This window comes from Plodia interpunctella, chromosome 21, assembly GCF_027563975.2.
Source record: "Plodia interpunctella isolate USDA-ARS_2022_Savannah chromosome 21, ilPloInte3.2, whole genome shotgun sequence".
Lineage (NCBI taxonomy): Eukaryota > Metazoa > Arthropoda > Insecta > Lepidoptera > Pyralidae > Plodia > Plodia interpunctella.
In genome coordinates, this window is record NC_071314.1 from 732,762 (window position 1) to 757,715 (window position 24,954).

The window sequence follows — 24,954 nt, forward strand, 5'->3', positions numbered from 1 at the left end:
GAACTTAACATTTCATTTTCTATTTATATTTTAATTAATGAAGGATTTTAAAGTTTCAAATTATATTGATTTTAAAGTTTCATATATTCATCAAATTATTTTATCAAATGAAAGTTCAAAAGATTCTTTTATTTTTAATGACACATAACATCAGCTAAATCTGTTTTTAATAAGAAAAAATATTTACCATCATAGAAAATCTAGTTTTTAAAACAAAAAAAAAAGTTTATGAGACAAAGTCAAATATTGCACGTGCTAATCGAAAAAGAAGCATTATTCGTTGTGTATGTCCAATCAGTCATCATCAGTTCATCTGTCATCAAATAATGTATGGGAAAACCCTGATTTATATTGTTGAAAACGTAGACAACTGCAATTTTAATTAAATTTCAGTGTAATATACACTCTATGTCGTATTAATAGACGCTAAATTGCATTGAATAAGTATGATTTGATGTTCTATCAATAAACGTGACAGATAAGCCAAAGATGGGAATTCCAATACATTTTTGAATATTCGAATGTAATCTCCATTAGATTTTGCACCTTGCCTCCCAGTAATAAGGTTCAAATAGCGTTTTTTGGAAATAACTATGACTGTATCTCGTTCAGTCTGTCTGATCGGTGTTTCTACGTTTCAACGTTCACAGGATAAAAACAATAAAAATTAACTTAGCTACAAAACAATAATAGTTATATTAGCGCCTTGAGCCAACAGTGTTACAGGCTGATTGGTAAATCACTTGAAATAATTTTTTTTTTATATCTAAGGCTTAATCTAATAGTGACACTTTTTTCACAAGTTTCACAATCGAATCTTTTCACAGTGAACACATCCAACTATAGACAGAGAAACTATAGATGTTTAAGAAAACATAAATATTTGAAATAAATAATTAATATGCAATAATTTGAATATATTTGTGGCAACATTTCATCATTAAGTTACCACCCGTAACATGGCAACATCTGGAAAAAATAAAAACGGGCTCTGCTGTCATCCTAGCCCGGCTAGATAGAATGTGCTCTGTGAAAATTATATTTTTTCTATTAATACAGTCCTATAATTAACACCCATCATTATTTCTTACACAATAGACATCGTATCTTTCGTTACGCTCAAACAAGAAAGAAAAATTTGAAATACACGAGATGAAACAGAACAGAGTTATATTTTGTCCCTTATTACAGCTTTATATGAGACTGGCCGGAAAGTTGTATGGAAATGTTCTAATTTCCGCTAAAAATTTGTCTTTGCAGCTAACCAATCGCAATGCGATTGGTCGGCCGCTCTTTGTACGATTTAAATTAGTTTTTTATCGATTTAAATTAGTAATTTTAAAATGTAATTTTCTTGAAAGTTATTTATATATAGTTTGTTCGATAGACTAAAGGATTGTTAGAGCGTTTCGCCATTCAACAACTTACCGTTATATGTCAAGTGATTTATTGATCATCCTGTAAAACGTAGCGATTTAAAGTACCGTCGATTGAATAAGCACCAAGATGTTTAAACTTAGACTTAACTTAACTAATAACCCCGTTTGAGCGAAAACGCGGAGCGAAATGACATAGAATAACCTTTTTTGTGGGTCACAGGTAACAAGACATATATTAATATGTAGTTAATGCAGCCGTATCAGTTATAAGAATATCTTTTCGAAAATACTAATGAGATGAAAAAAAAATCTGGAATCGAGCGGGAATTGAACCCGCGCCCCTGTGTATCCGGGACAGTGCTCTTAACCTAGCTCTATCGAGACCTTTACAGTTCGGCTGAATCAATTCAAAGCATGTGTGACGTGTATAACAAATCCATTCAATAAGAATATATATCTTTTTATATGTCAGAAGCTTTAAGGAAGGGTTGGATTTGACGTCGGATTGACTGGCTTAGAAGTTGGGAGACGGTATATAGACGGTATATCCCAGCAGTGGGACGGTATAGGTTAATAAAAATCATTATCACACAATGACCTCGAACAAGCTGGCGAGACGACCTAGAAATGTTTCAATGTGGCCGACAGCAAAAGAAAGAATTCCAATGGAAGACAAATTGGGAGAAATTCGCCCAGCAGTGGGACACATAAACATGCTATTCAATATAATTATTATTTTTGGGTGTATCATATATACTAATATTTATTTTGTAGCTCTCAGGTCCCACTGTTGGGCAAAAGCCTCCCCTCTTTGTTTCCAACCACTTCTTTCACACATATATACTAAGTCAACCATAAAAATTGTGCAACATTAGCAATGATTCCAAGTAAACAGTTGAATCACGATATATCATATTAATTCCGCGTATAAAATAAACAAAATGGCAAATAATTTTTAATCTGTACTGTACATAGTAAATCCATTTAGTCTATTCGTTTATCCGTATATCGTAGATTGCGATCTATTTCAACACACCGCGTGTCCGCTCACTCGACTATCAATAAATAATTACGCTGGTGACACTAGATGCGCGCGATTTGTGATTTGTCCTTATATATTTATTTATTTACGCTCTGCTACGCGCTGGGAGCTCGACAACTGATATAAATTATGTAGCGGTGACATGGCTCATGCTTTACTTTGAAGTTCTAGTGATTTACGAATTCACAGCTTGTGTTTACAAAGACACATTTAATTATTGATGTGTGGAGTTCGGTCCCAAACGACAACCTCTTGTAACCTCGACGTAATCAATATATTTGAGGTCAATATACAAACACTAAATGCACAAAATATACACCAATCGTTTCGATGTTAATGATTAAATATACCATACAGAGTTAGTACAACAGTTGTAAAAAACATTTTTTATTTAAAACTTTCTATGCGTATATTATTAAATCTTGCGTAATTAGATAATATTGTGACTGACGTCAATAACAACATTAATATTGTATATAAGGCACAAAACGTATCTGCGTATCACTTATAAAACTTACTATTTACACGACTAATTAAATAAATAAACGAACAACAGGACACCGAAACATTTATATATGTATATTTGAACTGGCCATGAGGTTGAAAATTTGTTTTGTGTTTATATAAATTGTAAATAATGTAATGTTATTCCGTCGTTCCCATTTGATATTTTTCCTCATACAATTCACATGAAAACATGACAAAAGTTTGTGACTGCTCTATATAATCACACTATAACAAGCTTACATAAAGATATAATACAAAAGGATAGTCCTCATAAAGATATAATTTCTCTTGCGTCGTTTCCTTAACACTGTGAAAAATAAAGGAAAAATACAAGAAATTCTTTGTATTTTTCATCGTAACACATTTTTATTTCAAATTATTTAGTAAATTGACTATTACCAAAGACTATAAATATTATAATAATAGTGTAAATCTCTCTAAAATCTTACGAAATCGAATAATTTTGACGACAAAATTATTTTAAAAAATTGCATTTGATATTTTTTTATTTGTGTTATTTATAGGGTAGGTGACCGTTTTTGAGTTTTCATAGCCATAAAATTTCGTAAAAAAAAAAAAAAAGGATTTTCCATAGACTTTTATATCTGGTTGATATAAAAGTACATGGAAAATCCTTTTCCTATGAAAATAACAGACGTACCCTATTAATATTCATAGTTATCATGTTTATTGTTAAAGACGCCTATGATTTTGTACATAATGTCTAGAGTGCTTAATTTGAGGTTCAAGTCAAATCAGATACTTTTTTCTAAATGTCAAAAACGAATGACATAAAATTTGTATGACAGTGATGACAGAGTGACGATATAAAGTATTTGATTGTCAAATAGATAGACGGAAAAAAAAAACTAGTAATTAAAATTTATTGTCTTGATAAAGATTTTTTGCCCAGCTGTGGGGCATGTTATACTGTCGATAGCTTACAAAAAAGTGTTTTTTTTTTTCGACATGATCGCTTTAAAAAAAAAAGTTTGTTTTTTTTATATGTAGGTATATGTTTTTCGAATCAGAGATTTGAAACTCGAACTAAGCACAGCTGAAAGTAACTCGACACATATAATATTCACCGACAATAGCTGAACAATAAACAGATTAAAAATACAAAGCTCACGTGAGTCAAACTTCGTCGGGCGCCATGCCATCGTCGTGGTTGGTGTCGGGGTCGGAGGGGGAGGTGGAGGGGGCGGGGGCGGGAGGAGCGCGGGGCTCGGGCGCCGCCAGGGCTCCCTTAACCGTCGCCTCCAGAGCCCTTATACGGTTCTCTTGTTTCACGATTACGGATTTCAGTTTGCGGATCTCGTCGACTAGGTCTGATAGTTGTTTTTCCTAAAAAATGCAATGATTAAAATTAATCAATGACTCGGACTGATGTATAGTGAGAGAAAATAACTATTTTGTACATAGAAAAAATAATAAAAAAGTGTTAATTAAACGATTTCCTAATAAGTTACAAAAATGTCATAAAAGAACTTGTTGCATGGGCGATGAACACCCAGAGTTAAAGTAAAAGCTAGTAAAACGAGCATTATCGTGAGACAAAACACAGACAATACTGACCACGGCGGCGCTGACGGGCGGGGGCGTGGCGGAGGCGGAGGCGGAGGCGGGGGTGGGAGAGCTATCCTTGTCTCGCTCTCGCTCGCGCGCGGCGGCGAGCGCGTTGGTCTTCTTGCTGACGTGCAGCTGCTGCGCCGCGCGCCCCGACACGTAGCCGCCCTGGACAACAAGCGCACGCTCCTGAAGTTTGGTAGGGGACCCCTAGCCTTAGCATCTGTCTTTGGTTACTCTGTTGGCGGTGGCTTCAGGTTTGTTCAAATTTATCGGTCGGATGAGAGAGAGTTACGTTCGCTCTCATGGCCGGTGCAGGATGGATTTATCGAAAGTTTTGGTTGGATCAGAATATAGGTATAAATTGTGGCACGTGGCCTTCAATTTAATCGGAGATTGTGAGATAAAATTTGCAGTGTACATAATTTTAAGTGTATTTTTTGTATAAATTACTTATACATTTTATTTATTAGGATACTTTTTAAACCATATAAAAGGTATGTAATTTTACTAGACTTTTTAGAAATAATTACACTTTTAAATTTTTAAAACCTTAATATATGTTTCGTAGAAAATTAATTTTCAACAACGATTCATCGTCATGTGTTGAAACATGACGAATTGCAAATGAAATATTTTGAATACCTACAAAATTTGTTAAAACAGATTATATTGTAAAAAAATCCAAATAATCATCCTTTATAATATTTTAAATTTTATCACACGATATGTAATACTTAAAATAATTGTTTTTATAGAATAAATTCAAAAATCCACGAAAAATCACGCGAAAGTTTTATGATAACTGCGACGAATTCTACTTTTTTAAGAATTAACTGAAAAATACTTACGACTTATGTAAAAAAGGATATGTTAAGGTTAGTATCACTCCACTCAGGAACCAAACGGTTAACACAACAGTCATAGTTAAAAGCCAACAGAGTCATCAAAGCAGAGCATACGACGACATCATTCGAACATTACAGGATTATTCAGCACACTCTAAACGTTACTATGGTATTAGTGTTTTTTTTTTTTACATTTTACGTCATAAGTGTCGACTACATTAATCATTATATACTCATATAGCTTTTGCCCACGGCTTCGCGCGCGTGATTAACATAGCAAAATCTCGGTCATTATTTAAGAAAAATGATGAAGAGTATGTTTACCAATTTTCAGCTTTTTATCTTGAAAATTGTATTAACTCCCATACAATCTATCAACACCCTTTTGAAGGGGTTGAGGGTTAATTCTCAGAAAAAAAATCTGAAAGTTGTAAACAACTAAAATCCAAATTTTCAACTCACTAACTTAAACGGTGTAGAACTTTCATATAAAAGTTTTTCACCCCTATCACCTCCTTCAGGGTGGAATTTCCAGGGCATAATGGCAAAAAATATCAAAAATAAAATTACCTAAACGTAATATGAGTAGGCAATTGTTAATTCAGTATCGATATAGACATCAAAACATCAAAAAATTTAACACGTTCACTACAAGAATACGCACGCCTAGCGTACTATACGCTCGGCGCGATTTTACAAAAGACTCATAGATATTTAACACAGGTGTTGCGTTTTTTCACTGCAGTCAACGTATTTAAAAAATCTTACCTTTTGTTTCTATAAAAAAGCGACATCAAAAAAAAACATGCACATATATTTTTTTATAATGGTAGACGTCTTATAAAAGTCAACTTGTCGTTAACCTTTGCTAACGACAAAGATAATCAAATTATAAAAATGTAATCATATTTATCTTATTAGATTAATCAATCAGTAATATTTTATACAAAGCATACATATGGAAAAAAATCTCACGTGAAATCCTGTATTCACGGTAATTTTCTTCATCATTCACTTTGCTTTAATAAAATGAGCGCAAGTGTATTACACCTGAACAGTTACCAGATGGGAAGCGGGTACCTTGAGGGACATGGTGCAGGGCTCGGCGTCGGCGCCCGCCAGCCAGGCGTCGGCGGCCAGGCTGGCCTCGTCGCTCAGCGTGTCGGGGTACAGGTCCTCCTGGAACAGCTCCGACTTGCGCGGCACCGTCATCGACACCACCTGCCGCACGATATTATATCTATATATTCGATTGAAGGTAGGATTTTCGATGCCTCGGTTCCATCCTCCAAATGATGTGAAAAGCAGAATTAGCGCGGGTTGGATGAAGTGGCGGCAGGTCACAGTCATCTGTGACTCTCGAATGCCACTCAAACTCAAGGCATGATATACAAGACGGCGATCAAACCTGTCGTTTTGTATGGTTCGGAATGTTGGGCCACCAAGGTGACGGATGAAAGGCGACTGCATGTTGCGGAGATGAGGACACTTCGATGGATGTGTGGAGTGACAAGGATGGACAAGATAAGGAACGAGTATGTGAGAGGAAGTCTCAAGGCAGCACCATCATAGGAACATTGGAAAGTAATAGGCTTCGATGGTATGGTCACGTTATGAGAAGGGAGGAAAATAATATTGTAAGAAAGGTTATGGATGTGAAATTGAATGGGAAAAGAAATAGGGGCAGGCCGAAGAAGAGGTGGATTGAGTGTGTCAGGCAGGATATGGCATAACGTCAGACAGGGAGAAGTGGAGGAGACTGACACGCTGTACCGACCCCACATAAAGTGAGATAAAGGCAGACTGATGATGATTCAATTGTAGGTAGTTTGTTGCTTGTGAGAAATAACTATTTCATACGAAAATTGACGTGAAAAAGTGCCTGTGACGATCTAATTTCTGAATAAGTTATTTGAATTTGAATTGGATGCAAACGCTTGTGGATAATATTTTAAGGGACGATTTCGTCAGATTTTTGAGACCACCGACGCAAAACGAAGGGTGTTACAGTTTTATCGCTGTGTGTATGTGTACCAAAATATAAAACGTAATTTAAATGGTTTTATTATAAATATCACACTCTATTATTGATTTATTTCATCTGTTTAAATATTGTCAAGTATGTAGTGTATATGACATATCTATGACATAGAGAATTGTGGAGGGAACGGACATTTTGCGCCGACCCCAGATGATGGGACAAGGTAAGGCAAATGATGTTGTAGTGACATACCTGACAAAGACCTGAGTTGTTCAACCGGTAGAACTTGGAGATCTCACACGTGGCCACGTCACAGCCACGTTTCGGCATCATACCGATACCTAGAACACAAATTAATAATAAACAATTTAACAAGATGTTCCTATCCTGAAAGTTAAAGTGAAAAAACAATAATAGTAAATTACATCCTACAAATATTATAAATGCGAAAGTTTGTTAGAATGTGTTTGTGTGTGTATGTATATTTGCTACTCTTTCACGCAAAATCTACTGGACCGATTGTTATGAAATTTTGTACACGGGTAGAATATACCCTGGTATATTCTACCCTGGAATAACTTCCAGGGTATATTCTACCCGTGTACAAAATTTCATAACAATCGGTCCAGTAGATTTTATACCCTGGAAGTTTTTCCAGGGTATATTCTACCCGTGTACAAAATTTCATGCTGCCTATGTGTTAACATAGGGCACACTTTTTATCCCGAAATTCCCACGGGAGCGAAGCCCCGGGGCGTAGCTAGTTACGAATAATTCTGACAAATTATAAACCTCTCTGTACGCCATCTGTCTGTGTCATGTGCTTCTATGATCCACGTACGAGTAATTTTTAGTGTAAATTAAATGTTAAAAGTATAATTATGATTACCTCTTTGCGGATCCGGCGTTTGGAAGGTGTTGATGTAGTGCACAAATGGCGGCTCAGGAGTAACCTGTGACAAATTATAAACAAATAAATATACGTAAAAGGTTAACAGAAGCTCAATAAGCTTGTGATACGAATTGATTTAATTAATTAGATTAAAATGAAATTAAGTTGTTTTACAACACTTTTGAAAACGCGCCTAGCGTATAAATATGTGACACGCTCAGCGCATTTAACAAACAAGATTTTTCCTTATACATTTCTTTGTAAAGGCGTCCCTCTAGAGGGTAAATTTCCAGAGGGTTAATTTACTTGATGACTGAATCCGCCTTCCTGATCATGTTGATATTGGATGTTGAAGCTACATGACGTTTGTATTGGCTTTCTGCAACTTTATATATATCGTCAGACCACCTGGCTGGTGGATGTCCAGCGTTGCGGCCTGCACGGGTACGCGGCTGCCATTCTAGCCTTTACAATCTATGACACAAAGGCTAAACTCGCTCGGCAACTGACCTCGAAGTGGATAACTGAGTCCCCCTTCTCGCAGAGGTAGATAATATTGGTGTTGGATGTTGAAGCGTGAGCATGACGTCATTGCTGGCTTCCTACTTTGACGATATCGTCAGACCATCCGGTTGGTGGTCTGGTCGCCATTGTAGACCTTATCCTCTAGGACATAAAGGCCACTGACCTCGAAGTAGCGGATGACGGAGTCCCCCTTCCCGCAGAGGTAGATCATGTTGGTGTCGGGGTCGTAGAGCGGGAACATGACGCCGTTGCTGGTGTCGATCTCCACCGTGACGATGGGCTCCCCCAGCGCGTCCGGCGTGCGCAGCGAGTACTGCCGCTCCGACATGCGGCTGAACCTGCAGCGACACCATACCGATATAACTACGTACACGTGTCATGGTTACTTTTATAAACAAGTTTGATTCTTAGACAAATTTAACAAAAAAAAAACTACTTTCAATATTCGTTTCGCTACAAATAATGAACGGCTGAACGGATTTTCATGAAACATGGCTAAGAACACTCGGGATAAAGTTATCCGTGACACAAAAAAAAAAAAACTAAACGAAAATCGGTTCATCCGTTTGGAAGCTACGATGCCACAGACAGACATGTTAAACTTATAATACCCCTCTTTTTGTGTCGGAGGTTAAAAACTAATGGAAGGCTTTCGGCTAAACCTGACCGTATATAACAAAAATAATGTTTGATGGTTAGCTCGTGTAAAAACATAATAAATTATAAATCTAAACCTTCCTCTGGAATCAAACAATCTATTAGTGACAACCGCGTGACAATCCATGCATGAATTTTTTTAGTTTATCGCGAACAGACAGACAGACAGACGCGGCACTGGACTTTGCTTTATAATATGTTAAGATAATAGAAGGATATTCGGCTGAACTTGACGAAAATTAATGAATGACGTTTGATGGTCAGTTTTTTTTAAAATAGAAATCTGAAAATGGCCACGATTTTGGAGTGGAATTTGTTTAAATTCGATAAAAATAAAATATACTACTAATCCGCAAAATGCAATCCACAAATTTAACAACTCTATATATAAATATATAGAGTTCTGAGCTATGAAGACCATGACGGGTCGTCCGAATTAATTCATCTCTTCTTTATCCACCATAATATCAAAACGCCAAAGTCAAAGTTATGATATATCTTTAGAACCAGGATAACATAGGCTACGTGAAGATGACACACCCGGTGGTGAAGACCAAGCCGTGCTTGAGGAAGATAGCTCTGGACGCCTTACTGCCTTCGTGCGCGATCGCTTCCGATTCCACCTCGCCTTTACGCGGGTCGATGATCCTGGAAGTATATACAGTTTCAATAAAACATGTCCAACAGTATATATCGTCTGCATCTTGTTATGAACAGAAGCGGTGGTGGCCCAGTGGACCTTCCGCCAGTGATCTAAGGTCACATAGGTCACAAATTCGAATCTTACTCGTGCCACATGAGTTTGTATACCAATCTGACTCATTTGGTTTTCATAGACCACCAGTTGCTACCGGTGAAGGAAAACATTGTGAGGAAACCAGCACATTGGTGGACAGTTCACTAGTGTGTATGCGACTCCCTGCCGTTAGATGAAAGTAGAGCCTGGGCTACAACAGCTGAAGAAACCCAGAAAACGCTCAGATGATGAAGTGTGTATGTTACAATACCTGATCTTCTTGTCCCTGCAGGTGGTGAGCAGCTTGGAGCCGGTCCAGTTCCAACAGGCCGAGTAGATGAGGTCGGGGTGGCAGTCCAGAGTGATGAGCACCTCGCCTGTACCCACGTTCCATATCGCAATCTGCGGTACATAGACTTTATTATGATAATTACCAGCGATCCCAATAGTATACTAATATTATAAAGAGGTAAGTGTTTATAAGCATAATCTTCCACCATTATAAATAAATAAATATATTAGGACAAATCACACAGATAGCTCCAAAGTAAGTTCTAGACTAATACACAACGATACTATATTTTATAACATATAGCGACCTATAGATAACATCCAAGACTCGGGCCAATCAGAAAAAGATCATTTTCCATCATGACCCGACCGGGGATCGAACCCGGGACCTCTCGGTTCAGAGGCAAGTACTTTGCCACTGCGCCGCCGAGGTCGACAATAATTACCAGCGACCCGCGCAATATCATGCAGGTAACTACCCCCCCACGACCCGCGCGGCTACGCACGGGTGCAACCTTATACATGTTATCTATACTATAAAGAGGTAAGCTTTTGTAAGTAAAGTTTGAAACAACCGTATCGTATTCGAAAATTCTTTCACCATTAGAAAGGTACATTATCCCAGATTGCAAAGCAAATGAAAGCAAATGAAAGGTACATTATAGGCTATATTTTATCTCAAAATTCTGTACGGGAGAGGAACGTCTAGTATACTTATAAACCTATCTCTTAAAGCACATTTAAAAAATCCGCATCAAAATCCGTTGCCTAGTATTAAAAATCTAAGCATACATAGGGACAGGACAGCTTAAAGCAACTTTATACTATGTAGTGCTTATTATATAATTTACTAGCGGCACGTCCCTGCTTCGCTCGGGTAAAAACATAATAAATTATACACCTATAGCGTGATTCCTGAGGACGGTTTTCCTTAGGAATCACACTATCTCTTGGTGAAAACCGCATGAAAATCCGTGCAGTGATTTTTGAGTTTATCGCGAACAGACAGACAGACAGACGCGGCAGAGGACTTTGTTTTATAATATTTAAGGATAAGGATTTCGGTCAAAAAACATATCGTGACAGTTAAGCCAATAACTTGGCTTAAAGGCTTTACTGTCTTCTTTTCTGGTCTGTAATATAATAGATATCATCATCTGCAGCCCTCCGTGACCCACTGCTGGGCATAGGCCTCTTTCCGTCTCCGCCAACCATCTCTGTCCTGGGCCATCCCCATCCAGTTGTCGCCAGCAATTTCCTTTACATCGTCAACCCATCTAGCTGCCGGATGTCCTACGCTCCGTTTTCCAGTTCCGTGGTACCACTCAGTTACAGCTTTACTCCACCTTCCATCATTCCTTCTGGCCAGGAGCCCAGCCCAATTCCATTTCAATATCGCGACTCTGGAGACCACGTCTTGAACTTTCATTAGTCCACGTCGAAGAATAGATACAGGATTACTAGTCCTGCATAGATATAGGACTAAAACCTGTGGTAATGCGGCGTTAGATATTACTCCACCTGGTTATCAGATCCCGCGGTCAGCAACACGTTCTGTGCGGTGGGATGCCACAGCACCAGCCCCACCCTCCGCTGGTGGAACACCAGGTCCACCACTGGATCCGTCAGGGTCCTGGATAGACCGCCGTCAGGGATCTGCCACACCTGGGGAAAGGAAGACCATACTTGTTACTAATATCATAAACTAGCGACCTAGACTGGTTTCGCACGGGGTCATTTAATATATAAAACTCTTCCGTTACTGAGTGACTGAATGACAGACAACGTACAGCCGAAACTACTGGGCGTAGGAAACTGAAATTTGGCATGTAGATCTGGGGAGTGTAGGCGAGCACTAAGAGAGGATTTTTGGAAATTCCACCCCGAAGAGGGTGAAAGGGGTGATAAACTTTTATATGAAAGTCTTACACGGTTGAAGTTAGTGACTTGAAAACTTGGATTTTTGTTATTTACAATAAATTAATTAATAACCTGTTTGAATTTATCTAAAAATTAACCATCAACCCATTAAGTTCCATGCAATCTTTCACCCCCCAACAAAAGGGGGGTGAAAGATTGCATGGAACTTAATAAAAGCTTAAAATTGGTAAACATACTCCTCATTTTTCTTAAAGAATTAACGAGTATTTATTACGAAATTCAGTAATTAGTTAATTTACAAACATTAATGAATAAATTGTCTAAATAACAGTGAAAACTGCATCAAAATCCGTTGCGTTTAAAAGAAGAAAACTTAAAAACCGACAAGCGCAGTTCGACATTTTCGTGAGACGAAAGTTTTTATGCGATTGAGGATGTCAAAATGTTTGTCACTCACTCTATCTTAATCTAAGTAATTAGAAACACTTGACTGCACCTGACAACAAGATACAGGACACAATTTAAACAATGAGACCACTGAACAAGGGGCCTTATCGTTAGTGCAATCTCATCCAGGCTAAGCCAGAACGGAGATATCAATGTATAGTAAATAAATAAATAATATATTAGGACAAATTACATAGATTGAGCTAGCCCCAAAGTAAGTTCGAGACTTGGTTATGGGAAACTAACTCAACGATACTATTATATTTTATAACATATACATATATAGATAAACATCCAAGACACGGGCCAATCAGAAAAAGATCATTTTCCATCATGACCCGACCGGGGATCGAACCCGGGACCTCTCGGTTCGGAGGCAAGCACTTTACCACTTCGCCACCGAGGTCGTCAAAATAGTGGTGCTAAAAGAAGTAGTCTACTGGTAAGTACTACTTTCATTAAATTTGGTACAGTGGTAAATTCCACGCGAACTACTAACAAAAGCTATATAAAGAAGGTAACAAAACATTTCGTGTCAATCGCATTATCAGTAGTATATTTACTAACAAATTAGGCTCCTATCTACAAATAAAATTTAAATGATGTAGAAAATATTTGCTTAAATCACTCGTTTATGATAACCAACAAGTGGAAGTTTTACTTTATTTTTATTTTAAACTTTTTTTTGTTACTTTTATTTATGGCATCCGCGGAAGACCAGCGACATGGCTCACACCACGGCATATGCCGGTAAATGCCAGTAGTTTGTAGCTTGTGTGAAATTACTATTTAATATTAAATTTGACGTGAAAAAATGAAGGTCTAACTTCTGAATAAATTATTTTGATTTGGCGGAAATGCATGCATGCAATGTGGACATAGCATAACTAAATACCTTAACAACGCAGTCCTCCGAGCCGCTGGCGATAACATTGTCGTTGTGAGGACACCACGCGATGTCCAGCACTGGGCCTTTGTGACCGCCCACCAGCGGGTGATCCGCTGGGATTCGCCCGACCTGGGAATAATTAACAACAAGCCACGAATAAACAAGAGCACAAGTTTTTTACCAAAATTTCATTTTTGCCACAAGATTTTATTGTCGATGTTGTTGCAATCAACGCGTGCCAAAAAAACCACGGTGTTGTAAATCGTCAAATTTCATCGTTGGGAGCCGATTCTGGGTGAATCGTCAGTTCATGATTATCATAATATACATTGTCAAGAAAACGACATGGGGAATTTCAAGTAGAAGTATGTAGGTGAAATTTGACTTGCAAGATTTGATTACAGACAGACAAACATCGGGACAGGTGAAACTAAATAAAAGCTTGTAATAACATAAAGGCAAATCATATAGATAGGTCGTTATAGTTACCTATGTGCAAAGTAGTAGATACTATTTTAGAAAATATCAATTTTAGTAACCTATTAAACCTATTATAACAACACATCCAAAGTTCATATGTGGACCATCTGTTTCTGACTCTCTCTTTGTTTCACAGATGGTCCCAGTGCTTCAGAGACTAGAATCTATTAATAGCGCATTATAATAAAGACTACTTATAAATTCTTATAGCCTTTTATTGTCATACTCATACACAAAACAATAAAACAAAAACTGTACCCGCGTTAAACGCGGATAATTAGAATTTATAACTACAGCTTTATAATGTTTGATAGTAGCTATTTTAACGGCAGTTATATTAAAGTATTCCGAGAACGAAACGCAATATGTCTGAAAGTAACCTAAAAATACGAAAGCGCGCGAATCTCCAGCTGACCCACATTGCGCGCCAAAACTCGCGATTGCTAATTACATTGTATAATATAATTGCGGTAATTGCTACTTTCCCTTCATTGTTCTTGTAAATGTACGCGTTTTGTTTATTTATACAAGCAATTATAGACATATAAAATAAAAAATATGGAATCTATAGCGTCAGCGGCCCGTCAGATCCGACTGATCAAACTCAAAAATTTTCGGAAGAATTTTAATGTATTTTTGTCAAAACGATGTCCGATCCTTTAACAGCACCACAAGAATACGGCATACAATAAGTTTTCTTTTTGTAGTGTCTTTTCACGAGTTAATTGAGAAATACATCCGTAAAAAAACCTTTACTAAATTCCATCACTCGGTAGAAAACATACAATATTGGCTATATATTAATATCATATGAAGTGGCTAATAATAGTAATAATAAAGTGCACGGAACGTGGTTCCGACCTAGAATAGGACCACTCTATGTCCTCCCGTTCATTCTTACTAAAAACGTCTTCCAGTGATATTTAAATAATGTCATACAAATGAAAAGTGAGGGAAAGTTATCAATAAAATGTTTGACCAAAATTTGATCAAGCATTTGACCAATACTGTTTACAGCTCTGGTGGCGTCTCGCCAAAACTTCACTATTATTGTTCCTGTACGAGTACATTTTGCGCGACATACCCACTGGTCCACTATTCACACTTATCTTTATTTGTCAACCATTGTTCTAAATAAGGCGCACTTTTGGCAAACAATTTTTATCTGTCAACGTGTCAAGAAGCTGAATCGTCATGCCAGCTTTGCTTCATTAGAAGTATTTTAAATCAGTGATGTGATGGTTACTTTATGTCCTATTTCCTGAAAGAACATTTTCACCATCAGCTATTTTGATGCACATTGGCCTGGACCCGCGAGAATGAGCCCAAACCATAAAGGCGATCGATATAGTAAATTTATAGTCACCCATACTTTGACCGATAGCGAAAATTACTTAATCATCGCAGGCCTAGCGCATAAATCCAGATTCCATGTGCAATTAAAGCTACTGCTAAAGTAAGATTTTTGTCATAGAGATTTAATCATATTAATCTAACGAAGCCTGAAGGTCAGCCAGGAGGCCTCCTGACTATATCTATATCTGGCTTATCTCTTATCTATGAAATGTGATCTTCTTACTTATCGAGTGTTGCATGCGATAGTTTGGTGAGATGAACAAATTAGTTTATTTCTTGCTGTTAAAAATAGCTAAACAACCTTGGAGTTCTATTTGCGCCGCAACTGACCTGACCTCTTGACTTAACAGAGGATGTATCAATTTGACCTCTGTTCTATAACAATAATACTTGTGATCCCCAAGTTGGCTGACAAGGTTGTGTGGTCCGGTGATGAATCGAAATATTTCGAAAATCATTTTCTTGGCAAACTTATAGACAATGCTGCAGCGACTACGTCAAAGGGTCATCTGACCCTTTGTAAGAATACCTGGAAGTCTAGTCTAGTCTGGAAGGATACCTATCCTTGTCAATATTTGTCACAGTGCGCGAGCGCACCCCTTAGAGATTGTATAGATGCTTGCTGCATTGTTTAAACGATGATTGTCCAGTGGTTAAGACAGCCGCCTGCAACCGAAATGTCCTGGTTCGAATCCTATTCATTCATTCACCAACACTTGCTTCCGGTGAAATTCGTAAGTGTGTGTATGCGTCTAGTAGCTAGATGGCTGTATTCGTAAGTGATGTGAAATCCCTTTAGGCGAATACATTTTGACACCAGTGTTAGCAACAACACAGGGGGTGTTCAGAAAGAAAGGAAAAGCAAAGCAGATCTTTCTTGCAAGTAAATATGAAAAATGTATAAACTACATTCCACAAATCGGATTTTAATTCTCTAGTTATCATATCGGTGGTTCGGAAGCTCGAATGACGAGACTGGACATTATACGGCTAATGATTCATTCATGCAGCGCGCGCGCATAGCTACGTGACGATACAAGTATTTTTATATTCTTTTACAGAGTTTCAACGTGTTTAGAAAGAGACAAACATTATCCTTTCTCATAAACTTTCTCGTTTTAATATTAGTAGGTAGAAAATACGATAATATATAAGGTGGAGATTCCTTCCTAGATTATAAGCTATCATTATTCAGTCTCGATTCATTACTCTTGGCTCTGTCTACCTCGTAAAGGATAAAGACATGATACTATATGTAAGTACGATAAGTTCCTGATCATCATTATATTTACTATGCAACTGTAACAACAACTATTGTGAATTTTGTATCCATGAGTTTCTCTTGACATATTATTTATTCTGATCTCCTTACGCCATTACTCCTGAGATGAGATCACCACTGGAGTTATTTATTCAGACTTTACAGTTATTGCAAACACCCACGCTAGGACCTTCTGGTTGTAGAACATTCATCATACAGAAGCAGACTAAATTTAGAAGCAATCCCAACTAGTATTATAAATGCGAAAGTTTGTTTGTTACCACTTCAGGCCTTATCTGCTTCTGAAATAGTGACAGCTCATAATAATGACAGGCCATCGTCTATTAGTAGAATCATAAGCGATAGGCCAGTTTCCTCGATATAATTTCACAATTTATTTATTTAAATGATGAAATTTATTTAAATCTGTGTTGGACCCGAATTGCACCCTTGCGGAACACCTCATAAAGTTTATAATTCTATTGCTTTTTTTATACGGTAAAATATTTATATAGGGGTAAAACGAACTTACTAGAAACTGTAAACCCGATATACCCACGGGAGTTAAGCGCCGAGACTCTAATGTTCGCACTCATAACATCAAGATCAGGGACAGAGGACGCTGATCCTATAAAACGACATCGAAATAATTATAACAAATTGTCATATCTAAATTTACAGTGCAAATATCGCACTATTAATAGCGTTATTATTATTTACTGGTCTATTTATATCGTGTTAGGAAATTCGGCAAGGGAGCGCCCACGTTCGCCGGACGTGTGCAACATAGGAATATGTTGTATTCGCTATTTTTGTGAGTCGCCGTGCAGTTTATCGATTATATTTATTAAGATCCGTGACGCGTGTCCTCCCATGGATGTCGTACAAGGGGGCTAAGGGACATTATAGATAGCATCTATAAGACAGCAAACAGCAGACAACATTAGCATTCACAATTGACGTAGGCGGTTAAAATCATAGCTGAATTTTCAAAATTTTGAGTTTTATTTATTAGACAAAATTACAGAGTCTCCTTCCATGAGGTGGGCAATACAGTTTTGTGGGTTTTACCAACTGAAAATGTGGTCGGGACCATAGCATTTTTTTTAAGAAGCAGTATTACAATTACCTATAGATTTAGATGTATATGCCAATTATGACGATATAATATGACTTATCACGCTTTCTTGATCGGCGCTTACGAAGCGTCATTTTGCAATCATATTAATACATTTAAACACGTAATTGATGTATTAGCATTCACTGCAAGACCGCTAATACGAATAAATTTTAAATCTATCTATCCTAAAAAAAACAATTGATTAAAATAAAATTATTTCTAAGGCTCTTGACATTCGAAGGTAACTTATCACCTTCAAAATTTTCTTTGGAAACTGGACATTTAGATAGATACTAATTATAAAAGTTAATGAACAGTCCTCATCATTCATAATTAACTAACAAAATTAACAAAATTTAAGTCATGATAAAGTAGACAAGGCCAAACGAAATACCGTAATTTTCCACAATTTCTCCTAAACTCGATATATACCGTTCAGACACGGTTCACATCTTCATCTCAGACGGGTTGAACAGAGCCAAGATTTGCGGAATTCGAGGGCAACGTTTAGTTGTATGGCTGACTTATTGATAAAATTCATATTAAATAGTGATTGGTTGCCAGTCTATCGCTTATGAGAAGGGTCTCCAGTTTTAGCCCTGTTCCTGATTGAACTTTAATCTGCGCGTTTAGAGAGCAGATGGCTCGGCTGATTTTCATTCGCTTCCAGACCAGCATATAAGTGGATATCTTTCCAAAATTTCTCCTAAACACGTGTACCTGTAACTGATATACATAAACAAATGCCCCAACCAAACCGCCTTGATAGCTATATACCGAGCAGATATAAAGCGATGATTTTACAATTCTGTTTATAGATGTACTGTTCGAACTTGACCCGTTTTAAGGAAGGCATGGCAAGGGCTATTTCTGCGCCGAAAATTGTATAAACAGCATGAAATAAGTTAACGTTATAAAGAGTAACATTAAATTACGACTAGCGACTCATCCCGATTTCGCTCCGGTCAAAACGTAATAAAATATCACCTAAACCTTCATCGGGAATCGCACTCTCTATTAGTGAAAACCGTGTTTTTTACGTGACACGCGATCAAACATACAGACAAAACAGACAGGCAGAAAACAATTTAAAAAAACATTGTTTTGGCTTCTATTAGCCCCACAAAGACCCCCATAATTATTTTTCTGTAATATCTCCTATGTACGTACAGACATAGCCCAGTTCGGTGCCGCAGTGGTAAAATGCTTGCCTGTGAACCGAGAGGTCCCGGGTTCGAACCCCGGTCGGGTCACGATGGAAAGTGATCTTTTTCTGATTGGCCCGGGTCCTGGATGTTTATCTATATATGTATTTGTTATAAAATATAGTATCGTTGAGTTAGTATCCCATAACACAAGTCTCGAACTTACTTTGGGTCTAGCTCAATCTGTGTGATTTATCCTAATATACGTATTTGTTGTATTTATTTATTACAGATTGGCCGCCCAATCCTAGGTGCAGCATCAGATCCTGCTTATTATAATAATACATTATCATGGAAACTGAAGCGACGGCGTGGAAAATTTGACAAGCACAAGATGAAATTTAACTTGCAAGGTTTGATTACAGTCAGACAAACATTGCGCGGGACCGGTGAAACTAAATAAGAGCTTGATGAAAGGATTACTAAGTTGGTGATTATTATGCTACCGTTTTTAGGCAACTTATGCCTAAAACGGCGACTTTGCAGGGTTTAATGCACTCGGCCCGTCATGGTCGTGGCACGCGGCACACGAATAATTTCTGCCATTACCTACAAATGATTTTTCAAAAATTATACTTTCGGGCTTACGGGTGTCAAGGCACCGAGAAGACACTGGATATGAATTTATATATGGAGAAATCACACAGATTGAGCTAGCCCCAAAGCAAGTTCGAGACAAGTTATGGGATACTAACTCAAAGACACTATACGATAGTGAACAATCTACCGATGTGCGGTTCCTCACGATGTTTTTCTTCACCGGAAAGTAGTAGACTATGAAAAGTTCTATACGCATGAATCAGATTGCTATACAAACTAGACTAGACACGAGTAAGATACGAACTCGGGACCTTTCGATCTCAGCTTCAAATACTCTGCGTTTCTCTTTTGCTGCAATTACTATTTTTATCCTCTTTCCTTTGATCGTCTTTTACTTTTCTAGGTTCGAACCAGTCCCGTGGTCTAACTCAATCAACCGGGCATTTGACCACCAACGCTATATGAGTCGAAAAAGATCGGTTTCATTGAAAATGTGTAAGTCACTCACTATGGATCATCTGATCGAACGTTGGACCAACATTGGACGATTGGCTAATCAGTGGACTCAAAAATATCGAGTTAATACGATCCACCTGCAGCTAACAACTGTGCTGTGTGCACAGAAACTATTCCAACTATTTTTATTTCACATTCAAATAGGTATATAAGCTACAAATACATTTTGATGAAATTTGGTATGCATGTAGTTAAAGAGCAATGTTCTAAAATAGGTTACTTTTTTTTAAATAAAAATATCAAATATAATCAGTTCCGTTTCATTATATTATTATAAATTAACTCCCACCTGGTAGGTATAAAAAGTTCACACGTATTTATTCAATATCTGTTGTGTCATACGAAATACTTCTATCGTAGCAAAAAATCGAGTTACGCAGTTCATGGGAAGTATGTATTGCTTAACATTGGACAAAGGCTGAAGTCGCACATTACCTATATCCAAAAAAATACTTTTTAGTTTCGTTTTTTGTTCATTACTGCGTCAGATTTTATTCAAGTCGACTGAACGCATCTGTCAAGACTTTAACGACTACCTTCCGCGTCTAGTGGAAAGTAATCACATACACACGAGTGAACCTAAACTGTCAACCAGTGTGCAGTTTCCTTAAGATGTTTCCCTTCACCAAAAGCAAGTGGTGGCCTATGAAAACTGTTATGCATGAGAACGTCTATGTCAGATTGGTATAACAAACTTATGTGGCACGAGTAGAATTCGCACTTGGGACCTTTCGATCTCTAGGGGATGGTCTTAATAACTCTAGACTACCGGCTCTCCGGAAAAAAAAATCTTATAACATAATAACAAAAAGAAATTGCCCTTTTTCTTAACAACTGTGATGATATAGCTGCTAACACTGATGTCAGATTCTATTTAAGTCTACGCGTTTCTGATATATAGAGTTTTGACAACGAAGTGAGGGTCCTATAAGGGTTCCGTATCAATAAGTAATAGGGCATTCATGGATCAGTTGAAAGAGAAGGCAGGGTCGTGTCGTATAGGGAATTAAAATCGATGGCAGAGAATAGATGTGAATGGAGGCTGTTCCACCAACAAAAACTAGGTTCTTAAATGATTGATAATGATGACAAGTAATAATGTCTCAAATTTGTGCGTCACAATACGTTATAAGCTATTGTTTCTCGTATGGATTATAAACTGGACAATATCTGTTCTGATAACCGATTGATGCACGCGATAGATTTACTGATAAAACTCTATTACATGCCGTCAAGTGCTCCTGAGATGGGTTTACAACCAACATTTTCCATCCAAATTTCTTTGCAAACAGTCCGACGCAAACTCCGAAGTTTTGGCAAGAATCTGGGAGTAAATCTAAATAAAAATGAGTATTCCTGTTATCGGATATGGCGCCCTGAAGTAAAAAAAAATACGTAAAAGTACCTTTAAATATTGAAGATTTTACTATGACCGACCTCGGACCTGCCTGATCTCAACCCATTTTGGGAGTACTGCTATTCCCTATTAGCTGTCAAGGGTTTCATCCACACATTCACAGGAGGATATTGAGTGGTCCTATTCTAGGGCGGGGATTAATTCTTCTTACTCTAGAAACACATATGAACTTTTCATCTATAGAGAAGAAAATTAAGTAGAAAAGAAGACCCTGGTCACTAAGGAATTGCAAAAGTGTTTAGATGAGCCTATGGACCTATTCCGATTAGAGCACAAAAACATTTACATTATGACTAAAATATTTTGTTCATGATCAGTTATTGCAAAAAATAATCGTTGATGATGTAATAACATTCTAATCAATAGATAAGACAATATAACGTAAATATATATCATATATCTGTATATCTGTGACATTAAGTGGCTCCTAATATAAAATCATAAATCTATGTTTTATAGAACAACAAGCTATCATGCCAATCTAAAAATGATCACTCTTCATCCTGGGCAAACTGGGAATCAATATAATATCTTTTATTGAAAATAATAATGAAATTTAAAAAAAATTGAATTGAGCTGAAATTTAACCAATTGTTCAAAACTTGTTTTAACCCATTGACTGTAAAAATACAGGAAAATTTAATAATTTAGTATTTTTCTTGTATACTATCTAATAATTTATTAAATCCTGAATGTTTTTAAACATAAGACGCTCAAACTCATCAAGGATAATCATAATTATATTTTTAATAACATTTGATTAGTTAATTTGAAATTTATGGTGAACATTGCAAATACCTGTCATTGGTGTTTACATTAGAACTTGATTTTATGTGCTTTGTGTCCAATGTCGTATGTAAATACTGTTGGTGTACCTTAATCAATAAATAAATAAATTGAAGTACTCAAATACAAGTAAGTTTTTTCTAACTTAATTGTATAGAAAAGAAGTATCCAAGAAGTATATAAATTAATAGCTTTTGGCCGCAAACTTCGTCCGCATGAATTTCTCTGCGAAAGTTTCACCCAGGACATTTTTGCAATTTAAAAAAAAAAAGTAGCCTACGTTTGAAGGGGAGTTTTTAACTATGTGCATAGAAAATTTTATCAAAATCAGTCCAGTGGTTCAGCCACGAAAGTGGAAGTGACAGATCCATATATATATAAACATATTCCTATTTTAAAAAGGTACAATGGGCTTAATGCTCAACTAATTCAATTTGTTCAAATACAAAGTTCCTCTTCGAGTAATTTAGCCACCAAAGTCGTTATTAAGAAAATATTACATAAATAAAAAAAGTACTTTGCCTATACAATTGCCTAAGTGAATTTTAAACATTCATTTCTAATTCACAAATTGCTAAACAAAATCAAAACACATATTTTGTATGGATAACTATTGAAGTATAATAATTTAAATATAAGGATTAACGAAGTAGTTCAAAATAATTACAGAATATTAAAAAGACTACACTCAAACAATCAACTTTCTGAACTGATAGCAAAAAATTTCTTCAAATCAGTTTCTTAAATTAAATGGTTTTTATGTATTAAAATACAATTACCTTATTGTGTGGTAAGACTATGAAGGCACCGCCTCCCGCGGACTCGACAATAATCGCCAAAAACTTCGGGTTCACGGCACAAAACGTAGAGTCCCATGAACTTTTCGACACTCTTATGTTATCATAACACTGTTCCCTTTTCAGGGCCTGCCCGTAAACGTGGCGGAATTTTGAACTACGAACCACTCTAAAAGACATCTGCAACGCGAAAATGCACACGATTAACTACAAAACAATATGTAATATAATTTAATTCCGAAATTATTTCTTACAACATAACCTCTAAACAATTTTATGACCTATATTTTGACACAAAATACTCAAAATGAATACCAACTCACTTTATTTAAAAGAAGAAATTAGGATATTATTTACACAAGAAAATGCAGTGAAACCATTTGAAATTTACGCAAATAATTTTAAAGAAAATAAAATAGAGAGCTACTAAGGATCGAAGGGAGGACGGTTGGGAAAACGAGCAAACTCCATATTTGGTAATGCCTACAGTCGCTACATTTACCGATTATAAAAACTGTTAAATAATCTAAAATAAAAATTAAGTAACGATGGTAGTTGTTGATTGGGTAAAAGTAATTATATCGTGATTTTCTACAAACAGGCAATTAATTAAATTCATTTTAAGTTATTTAAAGGTTTCCATTTGGGTTAACATTTTAGTCGTGTCTGAACGCATCCATTAAACGTCAAATGAACTGTTAGTTTCATACAAGTTGAAGACGCGTTCAGAGAAGTTGTTTTTATCAAAAAGATACTTTACTACCGTCCTCTTACCCACCTTAGGAACCTCCAAACGAGATGCTGTCGGTTTCCTTAATGGAGCCGGTGAATTGTAGCTATGGCTCCTTTCTCTACCAACTCTTTTAGTTACAGGAAGTCTTTTAATGTTGCTCGGACTCGTAAAACTGTTGTGCCTCTTTTTATCCTGCTGTAATTTATTTAACAACTTTTATTCTGACATCTCAACCCATTAAATTCAAAGACATATTGAAAATAACAGAAATCAGATAGACTTAACTTACTGTATCGACTTCAATATTCATTTTCTGTTTACTTAACTATTTTGTCTAGTAAAGATATAGTTTTCCTTTTTCCTTTTTTGTTAATCTATATATTTTTCAGATTACAAACGGAATGATGAACATCGATGATCGATCAAATAACATCAATTAAAATAATGAGGGTAGAAAATTAGGTTTTTAAACGGATAGTGTTGTGAGCGTAGAAATACAGCACAGCAAAAAAAAACAGTAAAAAAAAAGAGGATTGTATAAAAACGTGTTATTGTATCAGTAGGGGCATCGTATAACTACCTAAACCAAACTAACTAAACGAAATTGATCTCTGTTGTAGAAAGCTATTTTATAATATAATATAAAATTTCCCGCATTTTATTGCGCATTTAAACTTTTCTAGCCATTAAAAATAAAAATGACAGTTGTGAAATTGTCAATGGTCTAGGTTTAGGGGTCTATGATTGTTTTAGTGATGCGTATGGTTGATTTGTGAATCAATCACTGAATATATCAGTATTATATTCATCTCATCACTGTAGGCTCTTTTCAATACACACAAAATACAACATAACTTGTAATTTTAAAACATCTAGAAATGGCCGCTAGGCAAGGTGCCCATCTCGCAGGCAACATATCGACCCTGAATTGCAATGGAAATTCTCGTTCGCCGTCTGTCCCAAGAACCTAGTCTGGATGCCAAAAGCTACAAAGTCACGAAACGATGGTGGTCCAGTGGTTAAGACCGTCCGCCTGTGATAGAAAGATCGCAGGTTCGATCCTACTCAAGCCACATGAGTATATACTAGTTTATACCAA

At 36.6% G+C, this 24,954-nt stretch overlaps 1 protein-coding gene across 3 annotated transcripts; it reads right to left on the reverse strand.

Annotated features, from left to right (window-relative positions):
- Nucleotides 1-1,333: 1,333 nt before the first annotated feature.
- On the reverse strand, nucleotides 1,334-24,296 carry coro (Coronin). Of its 3 annotated transcripts, none has more exons than XM_053760908.2 (13): nucleotides 24,145-24,296; nucleotides 23,901-24,050; nucleotides 23,105-23,302; nucleotides 13,651-13,773; nucleotides 11,949-12,092; nucleotides 10,408-10,538; nucleotides 9,941-10,048; nucleotides 8,907-9,081; nucleotides 8,216-8,279; nucleotides 7,579-7,667; nucleotides 6,426-6,566; nucleotides 4,507-4,665; nucleotides 1,334-4,275 (listed from the first exon to the last, which is right to left on the reverse strand). In XM_053760908.2, the coding sequence occupies exons 1-13, from the start codon at nucleotides 24,163-24,165 to the stop codon at nucleotides 4,066-4,068; spliced, it is 1,713 nt and encodes a 570-aa protein (XP_053616883.1). In that variant the 5' UTR covers nucleotides 24,166-24,296; the 3' UTR covers nucleotides 1,334-4,065. The 3 variants fall into 3 exon arrangements, with proteins under 3 accessions (XP_053616883.1, XP_053616882.1, XP_053616884.1); XM_053760907.2 differs by having other exon boundaries at nucleotides 4,507-4,686; XM_053760909.2 differs by lacking the exons at nucleotides 23,901-24,050; nucleotides 24,145-24,296 and adding an exon at nucleotides 23,446-23,605 and having other exon boundaries at nucleotides 4,507-4,686.
- Between the last annotated feature and the right edge of the window lie 658 nt (nucleotides 24,297-24,954).

What these genes read in the sequence shown, in the direction of transcription:
- coro (XM_053760907.2), bottom strand. Translation starts at nt 24,165, where the DNA reads ATGAATATTGAAGTCGATACA. An exon ending in TGAATATTGAAGTCGATACA is followed by an intron (nt 24,051 to 24,144) that starts GTAAGTTAAGTC and finishes AATAAATTACAG; the next exon opens with CAGGATAAAAAGAGGCACAA. An exon ending in CTCGTTTGGAGGTTCCTAAG is followed by an intron (nt 23,303 to 23,900) that starts GTGGGTAAGAGG and finishes TTCGCGTTGCAG; the next exon opens with ATGTCTTTTAGAGTGGTTCG.